The sequence below is a fragment of the Ostrinia nubilalis genome, chromosome 6, assembly GCF_963855985.1.
Source record: "Ostrinia nubilalis chromosome 6, ilOstNubi1.1, whole genome shotgun sequence".
Lineage (NCBI taxonomy): Eukaryota > Metazoa > Arthropoda > Insecta > Lepidoptera > Crambidae > Ostrinia > Ostrinia nubilalis.
The window spans coordinates 1702980-1720567 of NC_087093.1; the positions used below are offsets into that span (position 1 = coordinate 1702980).

General features: G+C 39.3%; 1 protein-coding gene across 1 annotated transcript; it reads left to right on the top strand.

Annotated features, from left to right (window-relative positions):
- Window positions 1-632: 632 nt before the first annotated feature.
- On the top strand, window positions 633-17367 carry LOC135072783 (phospholipid-transporting ATPase IF-like). Its single transcript, XM_063966820.1, has 9 exons — window positions 633-1003; window positions 6611-6809; window positions 9952-10077; window positions 13919-14140; window positions 14312-14473; window positions 14505-14645; window positions 14960-15139; window positions 15783-16088; window positions 17067-17367. The coding sequence occupies exons 1-9, from the start codon at window positions 911-913 to the stop codon at window positions 17363-17365; spliced, it is 1728 nt and encodes a 575-aa protein (XP_063822890.1). The 5' UTR covers window positions 633-910; the 3' UTR covers window positions 17366-17367.
- Window positions 17368-17588: the final 221 nt, after the last annotated feature.

A 17588-nucleotide genomic window follows, 5' to 3' on the forward strand; every position in this document is an offset into this window, starting at 1 on the left:
AAGAAGAGTTTTCTTCTCAGTTGGGTAAGATATTTTTTATTTAGTTTTAGCAGAGCACCAAATAAAATATTGAAACACTTAATATTTACTTAAGTTTGTATTTGTGTATATCTTCACTAAATCCTGAAATTAAGTGTAATTTTATTATTGTTGCATTGCTAAATCCAAGACTAATAAATATTATGACACTAATGAAGACTGTTTACATGCCCAGTAATCCATGATCTTAGTAATTCATGATCATTCATATAATATTAATTTGATGTTTGTACATATTAAAACGTTTTGGTTTACTGCTCATGGTCATGATGGGGAGAAGAAGTTTTTGATGCTTATGAAAATATGTTACTTCCTAGGACTCCCATTTCGACCCATACACTAATTAAAATTATCATATCTATACATTTTCGTAAGCATGATACGGGTACGTTAGTTTTCGTCATCTTATTAAGTTTGTTCAACTTTATTACACGCGGATTATCTACTTTAAACTCGAACTAAGCATGATTTGGCATTCATACGTCATTATTGTTGTGTTGTTCGCGCCTTCTCCTTGTTCGTTACGGCTATTTAAAATAGTATTAAAAAGCAGTAGGTATTTATTTCAGCGCGCGTAAATGTTATCTTGCAGCAATGAATATTCAATTACCAAAATTCAGCTCACTTTCAAGCCAAGTGGCTTTTGATAGTGGGCATAGTTTACGAAATCACCTGCGCTTGATATCAGCGTAAAGGTCTAGGGCCGACGTCGCGAGATTCGTTCTTTATTGATACCATATAGAGCGTTGATAAGATAGTATTTGCTATCAACATGCCGTACCGACATTGTCGTTTTAGTCAAGTTTGCAGGGTCACGTATATTTTTTGTGTGAAATGTTGTCGTGAGTGTTGAGAAGTGTGCCGTGTAACGATGCGGCAGTGTGGGAATATAGTTCTGGGCTGTACACAAGGCCTGTGCAGGGCCTTTCAGTGGTTGTCCTGCCTGCTATGCTGTTGGTACACTGTAAGTGCTCTATGGATTCAAATCGCTTTAATATTTCATAGTATCGTTATGAGAACGTTTGCACATTGCGTCTGGTGTAATGAAAGACGTGTCTAATTGTAGGTTTCTGTGTGAACTTCATGTTAAGTTGTTATTATGGATGATAGTTTCTACTTAATATTTTACGGCGTACTTTTTAGGGATCCGCAAAACTTTCGAACAACAAACCGATCGATAGATTTACTCATTCATCTAGCTAGGTACGAGTAGATTTTATTGCCAGAAGTGGTATAGTAATAGGGGGCCATACACTTGACCAAAAAATACTTAAACATTTTGAAATGAGCTTGTGTCGTAATTTTTAATCGTATTCTATTGCCTACCTACCACATTTACCGCCCTCACCATCATATAAAGTCAAAGAAAGAAACATTATGTTTATGAAGTGTAAACTAAGTGCTATAAATGCTCTTACTCAGGCTTCAGGTTTCTTCCAGTACAAGTGTGGATAAGAGCACTATCGCAAAAGTCCTGTAACATTTTCAGGTCTAATAAGTGATGAAAAAGTACGGAAACGTCACGAACTCACACTTGCTCGGTTTCATTAAAACCTTCATTTTCGACGACTCTTTCAACACTACTACGACTAATATTTTCGTCGTCGATTTCGTCATACTTACACTATCTAAGTACGACCAGCTCTACTGGTAGAGGCCTATCAAGGTACCTACGCCCATAGATAGGTCTTTGATACGATTAAGATGTGAATGACAATGTTTATATTTATCATTATGTAAGGTATTATCAGTTATAAAGCTATTACAGCCTTCAATTAGAGGTTAATTGACTGAATATGAAGGACATTACGATTTACTAAACTAAAATAGAGATTACGTCTTTCTTCGTAATTTAGCTGTCAGAAAATTGGAGCATTTTCCTTTTTTTAATTTAAAATTAACTATATGGCTTCATAAAATTAAATGGCTTCTGCTTGCTATGACCCTATAAACACCGAATCAGTTCATTCTCTGTTTCAGTAGATTTTTAAAACAACAACTCAGTAGCTATTGCCCGCGGCTTCCTCAGCGTGGATTTATTTTATCAAATTCATCACCCCTTCAAGTTTTAATTTTCCGAAAAATTGTCTGTCTGTATCTACTATCTATTAGCTTATGTCCTTCTCCTAGGTCTCTACATTATAGGTACTACAATTTTTTAAAAGTTTAGTTTTACGAAATAACAATTTGTTTTGTTTTAATCATTTTAACAGCATGGAAATCTGAGTGTTATTTTTACAATGCTTGACATCTGACCTTCAACAGACTATTGTTGTTAACCAACAGTAACAAGCAACCTTCTTGTAGTTCCTTATGTTTTTGTTGGTGTTTACTGAAATCTTTAACATTCTCTTTTCATTATTTACTCCACATTTGCCTGCCCTTGTCCCAAGACAGTTAAACTTTCCCCATCCACCCATTCACTATATTTAGATTTTTTTTTCTTATCAGACCTATCGCTATTTTTTCGTGCAAAAGTTCAGTCAAGCTAGTAGTTCCTAGAATGGTAGTGCAAGGTTATCTATCGATATTAGGAATCGATAAGATTCAAGGCGTCACAAACCCATGACGCTGACGTCTTTAATGCTGTCGCAATTTTTAAATACATTTGCTTAAAAAAGTGAGGTCATCTTCACTAACTTTCCTTATTTTTAACATAAAGTCTTCTTCACCATGTCGTTTGTCTCAAGCTGTGTAACGTTACACAGGAGATGTAGTGGTATTCATACTCCTTTTCCTCAGACGCGGACGAATGATGGCTGCAATCGCCGATAGTGAAGTCCCGCATTCCAAGTTCCAACTCATATGGATTACTAAAGGTAGAGTTTGGTGGTCTCTTCTTCTGGCAAAAACATCCCACTTTTCGTGGCGTTATCCATTCCCATTCTTCATATTTTTTCACTTCACTTTACTAGTTGCGTCTGACTGCCAGAGTTTCTTCTTTTTAGGTCAGTTCTGTTATTTTTAACGAAGAGTGCAGTGTTTTGTTTTTTGGGTAAGCACTTACTCCTAACAGAAGGTGCCAACTAGCATCTTTAGAGGTGCGAGATGACGAATAACTCCATCTACGCTCCGCTGTCCTATAGAGATAGATCATTGCAGCACAGTCAGAAAAGGAGTTCTCATTCTGACATTTATTGTGAAACAAATGAGTCAGCTGGATGGTAGAGGCTCCGCGCTTCATAGTTTGCAGTTCGAAGCATGTACGTGTGCCTAACCCGTAATTAGCAATTATCCGTGACCTCGCCTGAATAAGGAATGAATAGAAAGGAATGAACGTCGATATTCAAGGAATTGATACCTAATAAAGTTGCCATCTTATCAGCCTAAAGAAAGGGCTGCTCTTGGAAGTCCCACTTTATCGTTTTTCAGCTAAATGACGTCCACTGCTGGACAAAGGCCCCCAAGGATTTCCATAACGATCGGTCTTGCTGCACATCTATTTGAAGTCTCTGAATGCTTTCTCTTCTATTTTACGTGCTCAGCGCCAAGCCAAAAAACACGCCCATTATTGCTCTACCAAGTAGTAACTTGGCTGAAAACCACTTAGGTGCTTATTCTGGAAAGCCTTCCGAAATTCGATTGCTTGAGTTTCAATATTTAGACCCAATATTTAGATCATAGGCTAGTTATTTTCTTGAGTTATATGTAGGTAGACTCATAGTAAGTTGTAAGTCATAGGTACGTATCACAGTGTTGCATTTTAATCGGGACCTCAGCCCGTGATTATCTAACGTCTGGTTCCCTTATCTCATAAAATTAAGCCTGAAATCCCAAGGGTATATCCTGATTATGATAATCTGTGCAAAAATATGTTTATCAATGTCCAAGGAAAGAGAACATAATTAAAAAGACTTATTGACAAGTTCATATTAAAGATCATCATATTAAAGGCATAAAATTAGTGATAAAGATTTGCTTGACAAACATTTTCATTTGATATCTTTTATAACCTAATAAATATGTAAAATATGAAATAAAAGTTAATAAAGCAGGAAGTCAAATTCACTATTGATAAAATCATACATCATCGTTCATCATCTATTGTGTTTATCTTTCGGACGGCCTCACTCAGAGTTGTCCAAAATAGAATATTCACCTAGGACTGGTTACTTGATGTGGCCCTTCGGTTAGTCAACAATCACAAACGTGCTCTTGCTATTGCGAATATAGTAAAATGTCGCGTACAGTCGCTTGGTCTTCATTGCAGCTACGCTATTTTGTGGTCACAGGCAGTAGCGAAAGCGGATTGCTCGTGACAGTCGTAGCGGTCTTTATAGATTCCAAATATAAGGACCTGTTCCCACTAAGACATACCTTTTTCTCGGTCCGTCTAAGTGGGAACAGGTCTTATCTCAATCAAAACCTTTTTTACGTGGATGATGTAGGGTTTTCTGTGGATTGGTAGAGCTATCTACTTTCAATCGCCAAGGCGTACAATATGTATGCAAGACTACCGAGAAATCCCCCAGGGAATCCCCCCAAAGACATTTCCCACTCCTACCGCCTCAGGCGTCCTCTCGCCTCCTCCGCTTAGCTGGCAAAATACGTTCGACTCCGGATTTCCAATAATACCATCCTAACAAATGGTATAATTGAAAAATGAGTTCTATCTACCTGCTGTAAGTATGCAAGATATTATTAAGAGACCAAGGATTATCGAGGAATCCCGCTTGTCTAGCAAAGAGCGTTCCAACTCCTATCGCCTCCTGGTCTACCAGTTGGCAGTAAGAGGTTTGTCTTCTCCAGAATAAGCTCCTCATCATCATCAACAGCCCTTTACAGTCCACTGCTGGACTATGAGTCTCCTCCACTATAGTGAAGAATAAGCTAACAAATGGTAGAACTGAAAAAAAAAACGAACAATATTAAACGTTCATTCGTAAGCACGCATTAGCAGGGGCACTAGCCCTCTACCTTATTATGCAGAAAGCATTAATTTGCGGCGCACGTGGCGCCCTTCTCACGGCCGCCACACGGCGCCGATGGCTGACTGCAGTGATGACGATAGGAGCTGCGAAATGCCTCGCGTAGGCGACTGAGGCACAGATGCGGGTAAAGTTTTCGTATTCTCACATTTCATCAATCAAATAGGTTCATCGATTTAAAAGATTTAACGGGAACGGCTGCGAAGCCAAGATAGCTATTAGAATTGGTATTTTTATTTGGTTGTGTTTTTTCAGTATCATTTTACTACGCGCATTAATTCGAATTCAAACTCAAACATGAAAAATTCTTCTGATTAATCACATACAAAATATGACTTGTTCTACCTCCACTTTGGCACGACATTGGCCTATGAAATGAAGAAAACTTTTTTCTTCTTTTATCATCTCTTGTCAATCGCCAGGCGATAGATTTTATTTCCCAAACCGGAAATTTAATAGATGCATCATGCACGTACCTATTATTTTATTGGTCAATGGACCAAACATTTCCCAGTTTGATATTCAATGGTTATCAACGAAAAAGTTAGCAATTTGCTTTACCAGCAGTTCTTTTTATTAATGCAACTTTTAATTATCATCTAAATAAGGCGCAGAATAATTCACGATGTTTGTTGTAGAAAACCTGACATTCAAAAGCGAAAACTGCCATGCGAAATCTTTTGTAATTTATCACACAGTCCTAAAATCGAAAAGCCAGTGGAAGGCTCACGATCTACATTAACATCTCTATAACAGGACTGACTAAAATGCGAACGCACTAGTTTCGAATTAGTTTCCGTACATTTTTACAATGACCTGAATAGCAGAAATGCCATAAACGCGTACTCTTTAAAATACTGTCCAAATAGTCAAATAAATAAAAGCCTGTGTTGTAAATATGGATGGTTGAATCGCGACAGCAGCCGTAAATGTGAATGTAATGACTGCACAATGCATATTGGTGCAGGCTACTGCATATCTTCATACATTCATAACATAAGAAAGAATAGATCAACAAATCAACATCTATCCTTAAAACTCAGCAAAAATGTTGCTCAACTAAACACAGCGAATTCCTTAATGGTCCTATTTAAATTCCAGAATATTATTAGCCTAGTTTTCCATTGTATTCAATGAGGTCTGAAATATTGACTCTTACGTATTATCATTATTGGACCCTCATTTTTCTCAGAAACAATTTTCCTTGCAGTTACTGGTTGACATAAACCGCTTTTGGTACTGTACGGCTAGCACGAAAAACTTTCGAGTTCGAATCGTTTGCGTATTCGAATCGCCATCAAGACATTTAGTACGAAAACCATAACAGCGCCCTTGTGAACGTGTCGTAAAGTGAACTTAGTATCAAAAATGGTTGCACGAAACTTATTTTGAGAATCAAAATTGTCACGTTATCGTTTAATTCGAAGGATGAGTATTGAATTTTATCGAATACGCAAACGATTCGAAGACGAAAGTTGTTCATGCTAGAGGTACCGGTCTGTCTTTCGTTCCTCGTTTCAGCCAAATGACGTCCACTGCTGGACAAAGGCCTCCCCCAAGGATTTCCATGACGTCTGTCGTTCCTGCGCCGCCCACTTTCAGGCACCTTTCACGTACTGGTCTAATCGAAAAATATTTTCCAGGGGAACAAAGTATCAGCAGCGTCAGAGACGCTCCGCATAGAAGTGGGTGTGGTCGACGAGTCTGACAAGAAGAAGCACAACCGGATCAAGACCTCCAAGTATACCCTCCTTACCTTCCTGCCGAAGAACTTGGCGGGGCAGTTCCGACGTGTGGCCAACTTTTATTTCCTCGTCGTCACGTTCATCTCCATCGTCATAGGTGAGTGATAACTGCTTGTTTTTGATGTTTTAATAGCAGCATATTATACAGGGTGTATCCTTATTATCAAATTAAGAATCTTCGGTTTAAGAATTAGGCATTTTAAAAAAATGGGTGCTGAGCAATCCGGTCCGCAATACGCTACTCGCTTAATTATTCATTCGGATGGAAAGGATTCTTCTTCACTCATATTGCTGCTCCTGTGATGAAGAATTGAACACCAATAGCATAATAAAATACAGTGCTATTAGATTGTTTTATGTAGAAGCGCTGTGAGCAGTCCGAATTATCCTCCAAAGTATGGTATCTTCTCTCATAGCCTAAAACCAGGTTGGTCCATACTGAAAAACATATTCCGAAGCTATATTTGGCCAACTTCAGTTTATTGTTCAGGATTTTTTTTTACTAAGGGAAACTTTTTATTTATCTACTTTCACCTGTAGGTAGGGTTGCCAGGTCCAAAATCACAAAAGCCGGACTTTGGGCTTCATTTGGCCGGACATGTGACGGGGGGGGGTTGCAATTAGTGAATTAGTGTCCGCTCATGAGTGAGTACTATCATCATCGGTTGCTAACCAACATCCTGATGCGTGCGCTTCATATGATTCTGTGGCTCGACTTTCGCCTGGCGCGGCAACCAAATAAAAAGCCTAACAAAAGCCGGACAAGGCAATATTTGGCCGGACAAGTCCCTAAAAAGCCGGACGCCTGGCAACCCTAACCCTAGGGTGCCTAAAATTTTAAGAAAAAGACGCTATTATTACTTAATAGATAAACAGTAGATTCTAAATCAATTGTAGCTGCCTACACCCTCGTACCGTGGCATTGACGCTAATAACAGATATAAAAATGACAGCATTTTCAAATCTACATTTATCTTATCGTAATATAGTTCTGTGAACCGTGGCTAAAATCATGGTGATGACTGAATAAACTTATTTAATCTTGAATCTAAGTTTCTCGAGTTGTATCTCTATATCTATTTATCATCTCACTAAAATTTGTGGAAATAGGGCCAAGTTCGACATAAACGAAGATTGCAAGATTGATCGTCGATAAAGAATTAGCGCGTGAGTTCCCAAAGCATAGAACAGAAGAACTATAAAATGGTGGTGGCATATTTGTACACGTAGTTCTATACATTACTTTTTATTATCTTTATTAAGTTTTGCTCTGCATAGTTACTCTATTGAGGCATGAAACTAGTGAGTGCGATTACGATTGGATAAGTAAACCCGAAAATACTGAAATAGTGTTAGGGAGTAGTTTATCTTAGTATACGCTCACCCTTAGTAATATACGGCGCGGTCAATGTTTTGAGCAACTTTTGGATAAATCCCAGCAGCTTTATGCAAAGTTGCTTCAAAATGCAAAAACTTTTGATTGAAAAATTTCAGCGATTTTTTTGTACATGTAGATAACTCTCAACCGCATCACTGTCATAAACTGTTCAGTTGCTGTTGTTAAAATATTTTATAATACTTTTGCGAAACTTAATACAGGGTGTAAGAATTACACATAGACACAGTTGCGGGCTGTATATGCGCTATCTGTAAGTAGTAATTTATAATACATCTAATAAACATTTCACTGCGTGTGTGTGTGAACAAACGGTAATTGCCTGTCCACACAGCCTGCTGATTGCACAGTAATCAATATGGAATTGACACCTGTTCTATTTACCACGTCTTTAACATTCACAAGTTCACAGAGCAATGTTATTTATTTATCAACGCATTTGTCAGTAATGTGACCTTTATTGAGCCGTATTTAAGTCCATGATGCAGCCTATACAAAAGTACTTGAATAAGTTAGTATAACATTTTTGTCAATGAAGCGATTTCCACGTGTATGAATAATAGATTATATTATTTGATAAAAGGAGGAATTCTACGGCTAATCTCTCAAACCGATAGTATCTGGTCTTAGTTATACTTTTTGTTATACGAGTAAGTATAGAATTTCTAACACCCGAATTCTAGGTTTCTGTGCTCCGGACAACTCGGCCCTTGCGAGGGCCATATCAAGTTTTATCAGCCTATCTTAAAATACACCCGGGCTATTCCGATAGATCTTCACATCTTATTTTATGTTGTTTCAACCACACGCCGTCTACTGCTGGGCAAAGGTTTCTCACAACGACTGATCCTGCGCTGCCCGTATCCAGGTGCTTCCCGCGACCACAAAATATAACAGAAGAGAAAAAACCATACCACAGTATATATATGAGCTAAAGCAGTACGGAAACTAAGCCCTTTCGGCGAGTTAAATACCTACACTTCAACCGAGTGTTAGGGTTGGCACTCTTAATCTTTATAAAATTAATAAGGTTCTTACTTATTTATTTATTAAAACGTTTATTTAGGTTTTATCAAATAACTAATGGAATAAATTAATTGACTAAGTAGTTAACAAAAAAATAAAACGTTAATTAGGTTCTCTAATATAATCGAATAAATTGATTAAGTACTATTAGAGGCCGGTAGAAGATCTATTCTCATAAATAAAATACCGGATACTTACTTTCACATACCTATTGCCTCATTTTAAATACAGTTCATCACTTAGTACAAAAACGTGGTGCGGAGCAAATTACTTTATCAAATAGAACACATAAATTGTTAAAAAGCGTAATTACGTAATTTAAAAAGAACTATTACAAAATCAGATGTAAGCACTTTATTTAAAAAGTAATATTTAATCATTTTTACAATTCAGAATTATTACGAAGTTTAAAAAATAAAAGTTCTGGTTTTGAAGATGCCGAGTTCAAGCAGCCGTATACTACGCAATACACTCGTGGCATGTTTTTAAAAATACAGCGGACAGCGCATGCAATAAAATTATTATTAAAAACACAACGCGCGCGACACTCGCGACGGATGGACTGCGAGGTTCGCTTAGAGCTCGTGTAAAGCGTGCGTCTGTGTGCGTGAGTCTGATTTCGAGCGTTTGTATGAAGCTTCCGTACTGTTTGATTTATCTACTGTGACCATACTAAGCGCGCTCGGGCTACGCACACATAGACACCGCTCACGTACGCGTGTACCGCGACCTTCACCACCTTATTTTACAATATTGATGTACCATCATACATATCATCATCAGTTCAAAATGTTACTTTAAGCTGGTTTTATTTCAGACAGTCCGGTGTCCCCACTCACGAGCATAGCCCCGCTGAGTTTTATGGTGCTGGTGACCGCTGCAAAGCAGGGATACGAGGACTGGCTGCGGCATAAGGAGGACAACAAGGTCAACAACCAAGTTGGTGAGATTCCAGCTATTTTATATACAGGGTGTAAATAATGCGCTACGACATCTGAAACTTACTCAAGCATGATACACACCCAGCCGAGTATAATATACAGGGTGTTAGGTAAATGGTTATATGAGCCGACACTAGCCCATGTTAATATGGGCATATAAATGGTATGGTGAAGTCAGAAAATTGATATCTTCATTTCAATTATTTAAATTTTCATACAAATCGGATTTTATAAAGGAGAATGCCCAAAAGTGGTATCGCTCGAAATCTAATTGTACATTGAGGGTACCACACCGTAAATTCCTTTCTTCATTTGTAATGATTTGCGAAAGTAGTAAGAAATTGTAAAACCTCCGGAATAAAATCCGATTTTAATAAAAAGTATTGTAACAATGAGCTGCAATCAGCAACACCTATCACCGAGCAACGACACTACGTAGTTCGCACGGTTGTCAATAGATGGCGCTGTTCGTAGTTAGCTCGCGGTATCATTTGATTTTTTCCTGTCCTTAAGTAGTCAGGGCTAACCACAAAACCCTTTCCCCTTGCAAAATGGTATAAATAACATTGGTATGCACGCAAGATTATTTTGTGTTTATATCTGATCCTTATCAAATAACGCTAGCTTTGGCGTAGCTAGGGTTTTTTTTAGGCAGGGTAACTATCCACAAATGTAAAACAAGTATTCTAAGGTAAAACCTGTAGCTATGCCAATGGACACCATTCATTTCACTTAAACCAAAATTACGTCAAAGTCCGGAGTTTTATATAAAAAAAAATAACTGTGCCAAATAGTCCTGTATGCATACTATAAATTAAGCTTTATTCGATTAATGTACAATGAATTTGATAGCGATACCAACTCCCATAGTCACTTGGGCATTCTCCTTTATTTTGTATGAAAATTAAAAAAACACCCTGTAGATTTATCGCTAGTGCATAACTGAGTCAGTGCCTGAGGTATGGGAGCGGCACGGGAGGGGTGATTTTGACATTTATGACGTGACGAAGCATACAAATCTGAAGTATCGCTGACACTTGATGTATCACATAACAAAAACACCCTCCCGTGCCGGCTCAGTTAAGTCTACAAAATAAGATTCACTCATGGAGATATCACTTCATTGGAGCTTAATAAATATTAATTCATGGTTCTGAAGAAAATAATAAGATTTGGAGAATACCTACTTTTCCTTCGTGAAGACTCGTTTCATTCAGGATTCCAAAGTATCGAAGTAGGTTTAAACCCTGTGTCATTAAAGTAACTACCGATAAGATAACGCAAGGAATCAAACAAAGGCGGGTATTGAATGATAATTGTATTGATGACTGTCGTAGTGACTGGTATTTCGCGTTTTCATGCTATGTACAGTCGCGGAATGAAAAGGTTCGTCACCTTAGTGTCGGTTTTCGCTTGCACTAGGTACTGTAAGAGTCAAACCTGCCAACATAACAGTGCAAGAAACAGTGCTGCTAACATTTAAATAAATATGACGTTTGCTAACGAATGAGGTTTTGCTTGTTTATTTTTCTATCCCATCTGAGCCCCGATTACGGTAATTTTTAACGTCTACAATCCAGACACGCTTCTCGATTCTGCGATACGATTGGTCGTTCAACAGCGTACGTCAGCTGTTTTGACCAATCGTATCGCAGAATCGAGAAGCGTGTCTGGATTGTAGACGTTAAAAGTTACCGTAATCGGGGCTCAGTGCAATGCAATGATGACATTGACCAATTGACAATAGTTTTTTTTATTTTATAAGAAATAATAATGGCAGGTTGAACCAACAAGAAGGTTTTAGTTTATCAATCATTATAATCTTCTTGACAAAATAAATCGTCAAACAACTTTGATCTGAATAATTTTGAACTTTACTGACGAACAGTTAAAGATTATTTTCTCTAACTCGAGATTATTCTGTAACATAGTTTCAAAAGGTAATATGTGCTCGCGATTCGTTGAAGGAATCAATTTGAAAACTGACGAACCTTTTCATTCCGTGACTGTACAACCCCGTCGAAGTTAACTGCGCACCTAGCAGCCGTGACGTCACATCGACGCTCTGATACGAACGCGGGTAGGTGTGCAAGTGAGTGCGAGGGAGAGTCGCATTCCAGCGAGGTGAGCAGTTAACTCGATCGGCCTGTTATAACTATATGATGACATTTTATGTCAGTTATATGATCACAAGCCTGTAATACCTGAATATGTGGCCTAGGATTCGTGTATTTATTTGATTTACTTATGAATTTTAGTACCTAACCGTTATCTAATGACTATAATAGGTGTTAAACTGGGTGCGTTAATTAAATATTTTATTGGACACTTTCATATAATAATAATAGGCGACATAATGTACTTAATATTATCAGGATAATCATTAGATAATTTTCCTCAACCGTTTACTAATCTTTAGGCACGCGAATTCGTTTTAAAATTCCGTTAGTGTACGTCATACGTGAAGGGGTGTGACGTTCGTTCCTGGTATCACATGAAACAAAATTAGCAGTATCTATAAACTATGCATTCATACAAGTTTTTTGACTACCACAGAAAACATTGTTGTTTAAAAAACTTCACTCGCTGCTTTGCTTTTGGTAATTGAAAAGTTGCCGTATGATCTATCTATCTACATATAGCAGCCTTTTTTTATCCACAACAAGGAAGCTCTTGGCCTGTATGTATCTCACCTGATGGAAAGAGATGATCAGGCCGAAGGTGGAAGCTTCACCCGGAATCTTCAACCACGGAGGAACGGGCTATCTTACCTCTAACTGCCGGAACACAACAATGCTGTTAACATTGTGGTTATGGGGATCTTTGGGGATGGTCTTCGAACAAAGGCCTTCTCCTTCAACCTTCCACCTACTTCTGTCCCTGGCCACATGCATCCAGTTTATTCCAGCTTGTTGCCGGATGTCATCTGTCCACCTTGTAGGCGGTCTTTCTCTGCCGCGGTTGTTACGCGACACCTAAACTATATTAGTTTTAAAGCCATAATTAATGATGATTATTGTAATAAGTTACGTTATACATTTAATCACTTGATGCCATATTTGCTAATAGTGGCATTAATCTTCGATGATTTATGTTCATGAACACAGATGTAATCATATCGAATATTTACGAGTATATTCAGATTCGTTATCTTTGTTTACGATAAATTAAATCATATAAGGCGATTATATCCGCGAAAGTACATGAGTTATTATTATTATTGTTTATACAACTTTATTTAACCTCCGCACACAATTGGTTTCAAAAATGATTTATTTTAAGAGGTTTTTCCTCTACGATTTTGAATTCAAATCAAATTATGTATCAATCAATATACCAGTAAATTACTCTAGACAAAGAATACTGTTTTCTCATTTTGAGTCATTAGTCATTGAGTCATGAACTCATAATCAAGTCTAATATATTTTTTTTAGTTCCAAGCATAATAAGTATCAGCAGTTTTAATTAACTTGAGTTGAATCTAATAAAGATAAAACCATTCACGTGTTAATTAAGTGCTGTGAAGGTGAAAGAGGAAACCATCGAAGGCTTGTTGTTAAATACAGGTTACTTTGGAATTTCCAATCGTCAATAATGTCCATCCTACTAGTAGTACAGAGTAGATACCTAAGAAATACTTTTCATCTCAGATATAATCCGGGAATTTTGGTTATTTTTCATATTTTCTGATTAGGGCGGTTGACATTGTCAGACGAAGACATATCAAGCTAAATACTGGTGTCTTATGCCGTTGTATTAGGTGTGATTTTGCAAGAAAAGTGTATAGTTTAACTGACGTTGTGGCTTTAAGGCAGCTAACATTAAAACCAAGTATTTTCACAGTGGAGATAGTCCACAAAGGGGTGATCAAGAATGTGCGTAACTGCCTCATCGCCCCCGGGACGCTCGTCCGGGTCAAGCGAGGGAAGGAGGTGCCAGCTGACCTGGTGCTTCTATGCTCGGCGCAGGAGAAGGGGAAATGCTACGTCACTACCGCCAACCTGGATGGAGAGACCAACCTGAAGACCCTGAGGGTGCCGACGCCGCTTGTAGGATTCACTCCAGGTGAGTTAGATTGACGTCAGGGTCAAGCGAGGAAAGGAGGTGCATAAGACCTGGTGCTTCTATGCTCAGCGCAGGATAAGGGGTAATGCTATGTCACCACGGCCAACCTGGATGGGGAGACCAACCTGAAGACCCTGAGGGTGCCGACGCCGCTTGTAGGATTCACTCCAGGTGAGTCAGATCAACGCTCGTCGGAGTTAAGTGAGGAAAGGTGCAGACCTGGTGCTTGCTCGGTGCAGAAGGGGAAGTGCTACGTCACCACGGCCAACCTGGATGGAGAGACTAACCTGAAGACCCTGAGGGTGCCGAAGCCGCTCGTTGGATTCACTCCAGGTGAGTTAGATTGACGTCAGGGTCAAGCGAGGGAAGGAGGTGCCAGCTGACCTGGTGCTTCTGTGTTCGGCGCAAGAGAAAGGGAAGTGCTACGTCACCACGGCCAACCTGGATGGGGAGACCAACCTGAAGACCCTGAGGGTGCCGACGCCGCTTGTAGGATTCACTCCAGGTTAGTGAGCCAATAGAAGGTCGCGGATAGCAACTGGATGTGAGCAGCGCAAGACCGTTGGTTGTCGAAATCATTGGAGAGGCGTTTGTTTGAGTTTTACATGGTTAGATCGGACCGGCTAAACGTGCCCTTTGAAGCACAGAACTATTCTTTTAAGGCATAATATTCAGGACGTTGAATATTCTGTAGATTCAACTAAACTTGCAATGTGCTTATCAAACTACATAGAACTCATTTTTCTATGCATGTGTTAAGATCAGAGTCAAAAATGTCTGGTTCTTTAACTGTCACTTACCAAACAATCCATTCCACAGATATCCTGCCTCAAGGCATGCGCATAGAGATCCCGCACAACATCGCGGACTTATACACGTTTTACGGCCGCCTGGACATCCCGGGACTCGACAGCATCCCGCTCGGGACCGACAACCTCATGCTGCGCGGCTCCCGCGTCAAGAACACCGAGTGGGCCATCGGCTGTGCCGTCTACACGGGTGAGTGTGACCTCCCTGTATAGTGGTAACAAGACAAGGATCTATCTATACTCGTTCTATGGGCGCCTGGACATCCCGGGCCTATACAGTAATACCACTCGGGACCGACAACCTCATGTTGCGCGGTTACGTTCCCGCATCAAGAACACAGAGTGGGCCATCGGCTGTGCTGTTTATACGGGTGAGTAGCATACTCGTAACATCTACCACATAGGGTGGTAACAACTGCAATGTCACTACCATAAACGTTTCATAATTACACTCTCCTGACTCCCACTCTTATAAATGATCGAATGTACAGTCAATAGTACCTATACACTTTTGTAGCAAATTGGGACCTATTACAACTACACAAGATGTCACAGTGTGACATGCTTATTACTCTCACTCTAAACCCTTCTTGACGCTATATTGTTTTAAACTTTCATGGTCACTAACATACATAATTATTATTACTTAGCTTCTTGACCCATCTTATGTCAAGAATGTTGAGTGAGTCATGTGCTGTCTGTCTAATGGAATCCCATCCAATTTTGACGTAAGGTGTTGATAACTCTATCGTCCATCCTATTTTTTTGTAAATCTGTGTACTGATATTTCCTATAAAGCATTTTTATGAGTATTTGTCTTTTTTTCTTAACAGGTGAACAAACAAAACTAGCTCTAAACTCGAAGTACACTGGAAACAAGTTCTCATCGTGCGAGCTGGCTACAAACGCGTTCCTCGGTTTCTACATTCTGCTCCTCATCCTGGAGATCACGGGTTCCACCGTAGCCAAGATCATGGTAGAAGAAAGGAACCGGGGCATGGAACTGTACCTGGGGCCTCTGCCGTCCTTCCCGCCGCCTATAGGCAGCTTAGTCCAGGATATCTGCTCGTTTCTGCTGCTGTACTACTATATTATACCCATGTCGCTGTATGTGACCATTGAGCTTAATAAGTTTCTCGGTGAGTTGCACTATGCGTTATTTAAATTCAAATATCATAGACAATTTTAAATAGCTACAGTCTAGAATAACAATGCTGTAATATTCTTCGCTACAATCTTGACAGAGTGGTCGTATTCGTCACAACTGGTTTGGTGGCAAGCTTCATAATTTGTTGTCATATCTGTGTGCTTAGTGCGAGTTTACACCAAACGTCATCATTAGCGGGTGAGTCAAAAAAGTCGTATGAAGATTTCGGTTCTTGAAGGTATCCGCTGGGGACGCTTAAGTTCAATATGTCGTACTTTTCATGTATTTTTTTTACTCAACTCGCACTTAGCACACTGTAATACACTCGACGTCAAATAAATCGCACCTCCCGCGACAAGCATCTTCAAACGTATGCATCCCCCCTTCCCACCAATATTGGTAGTATTGGTACCATTTAAAAGCCTAGTTCTAACCTTCATTTAATTAAAGGAAAGGTTTTTACCCCAAAAATGTGTCTTTAGGAGGATCCGGAGTCACTTCTTCAAAAAATAGGTAGTTACGCTAGAGCCAACTTTTATGGCTATAAAACTGTTAAGTTGGGTTTAATTGCTACCCATCTGTTAAAGAGGACACGTGAAATCATTATTTGGTTTTATAACCATAAAAATTGGTCTAATTGATCCCATAGGTGGGCCCAAAGTGAGGTATTTTTTCAAGTCACATTTATTTATGGTATATGTTAATAATTTATTAAGAAATTAAATGTGTTTTTCTTTAAGGATATTTATTGGGCTTTCAAATAACACCAATATTGTTGGGGTACCATGTTTGTGTCAGAAGAAAATCGTTAAAGTTCGCGTCGCGGAAGGTGCGGTTTATTTGATGTTGAGTATATTAGATGCTTATTCACTCCAACGCATGATGATAAGTTGATTTTCCATCAAGTGGGATACAGGCCAAAACCTTCCCTATTGTAATTAAAAAAAAAAACAATTTTGTATCCCCCAAGGCACATACTTCATCGGCTGGGACGAGGAGCTCCGCTGCGAGGAAACAGGCCGACCAGCGCTAGCCAATACCTCCGATCTCAACGAAGACTTAGGCCAGGTGGAAGTACTGTTCTCAGACAAGACTGGCACTCTCACTAAGAATCTTATGGTGTTCAAAGCGTGTACTATACGGGGACACGTATATGAGGAGAGAGAGAGCCGGCTGTATGACACGGAGCGGTTTGAGGAGCCTGTGTGCTGCAATAATGTGAGTTATGATACTTGTAACAGGGTAGGGGGCACTCTAGTGCTGTTCTAGGACAAGACAGGCACTCTCACCAAGAACCTCATGGTGTTCAAGACGTGTACCATACGGGGACACGTGTTCGAGGAGAGAGAGAGCCGGCTGTATGACACGGAGCGGTTTGAGGAGCCCGTGTGCTGCAATAATGTGAGTTATGATACATTTAACAGGGTAGGGGGTACTCTAGTGTTGGTCTAGGACAAGACAAGAGCCTTATGGTGTTCAAGGCGTGTACCAT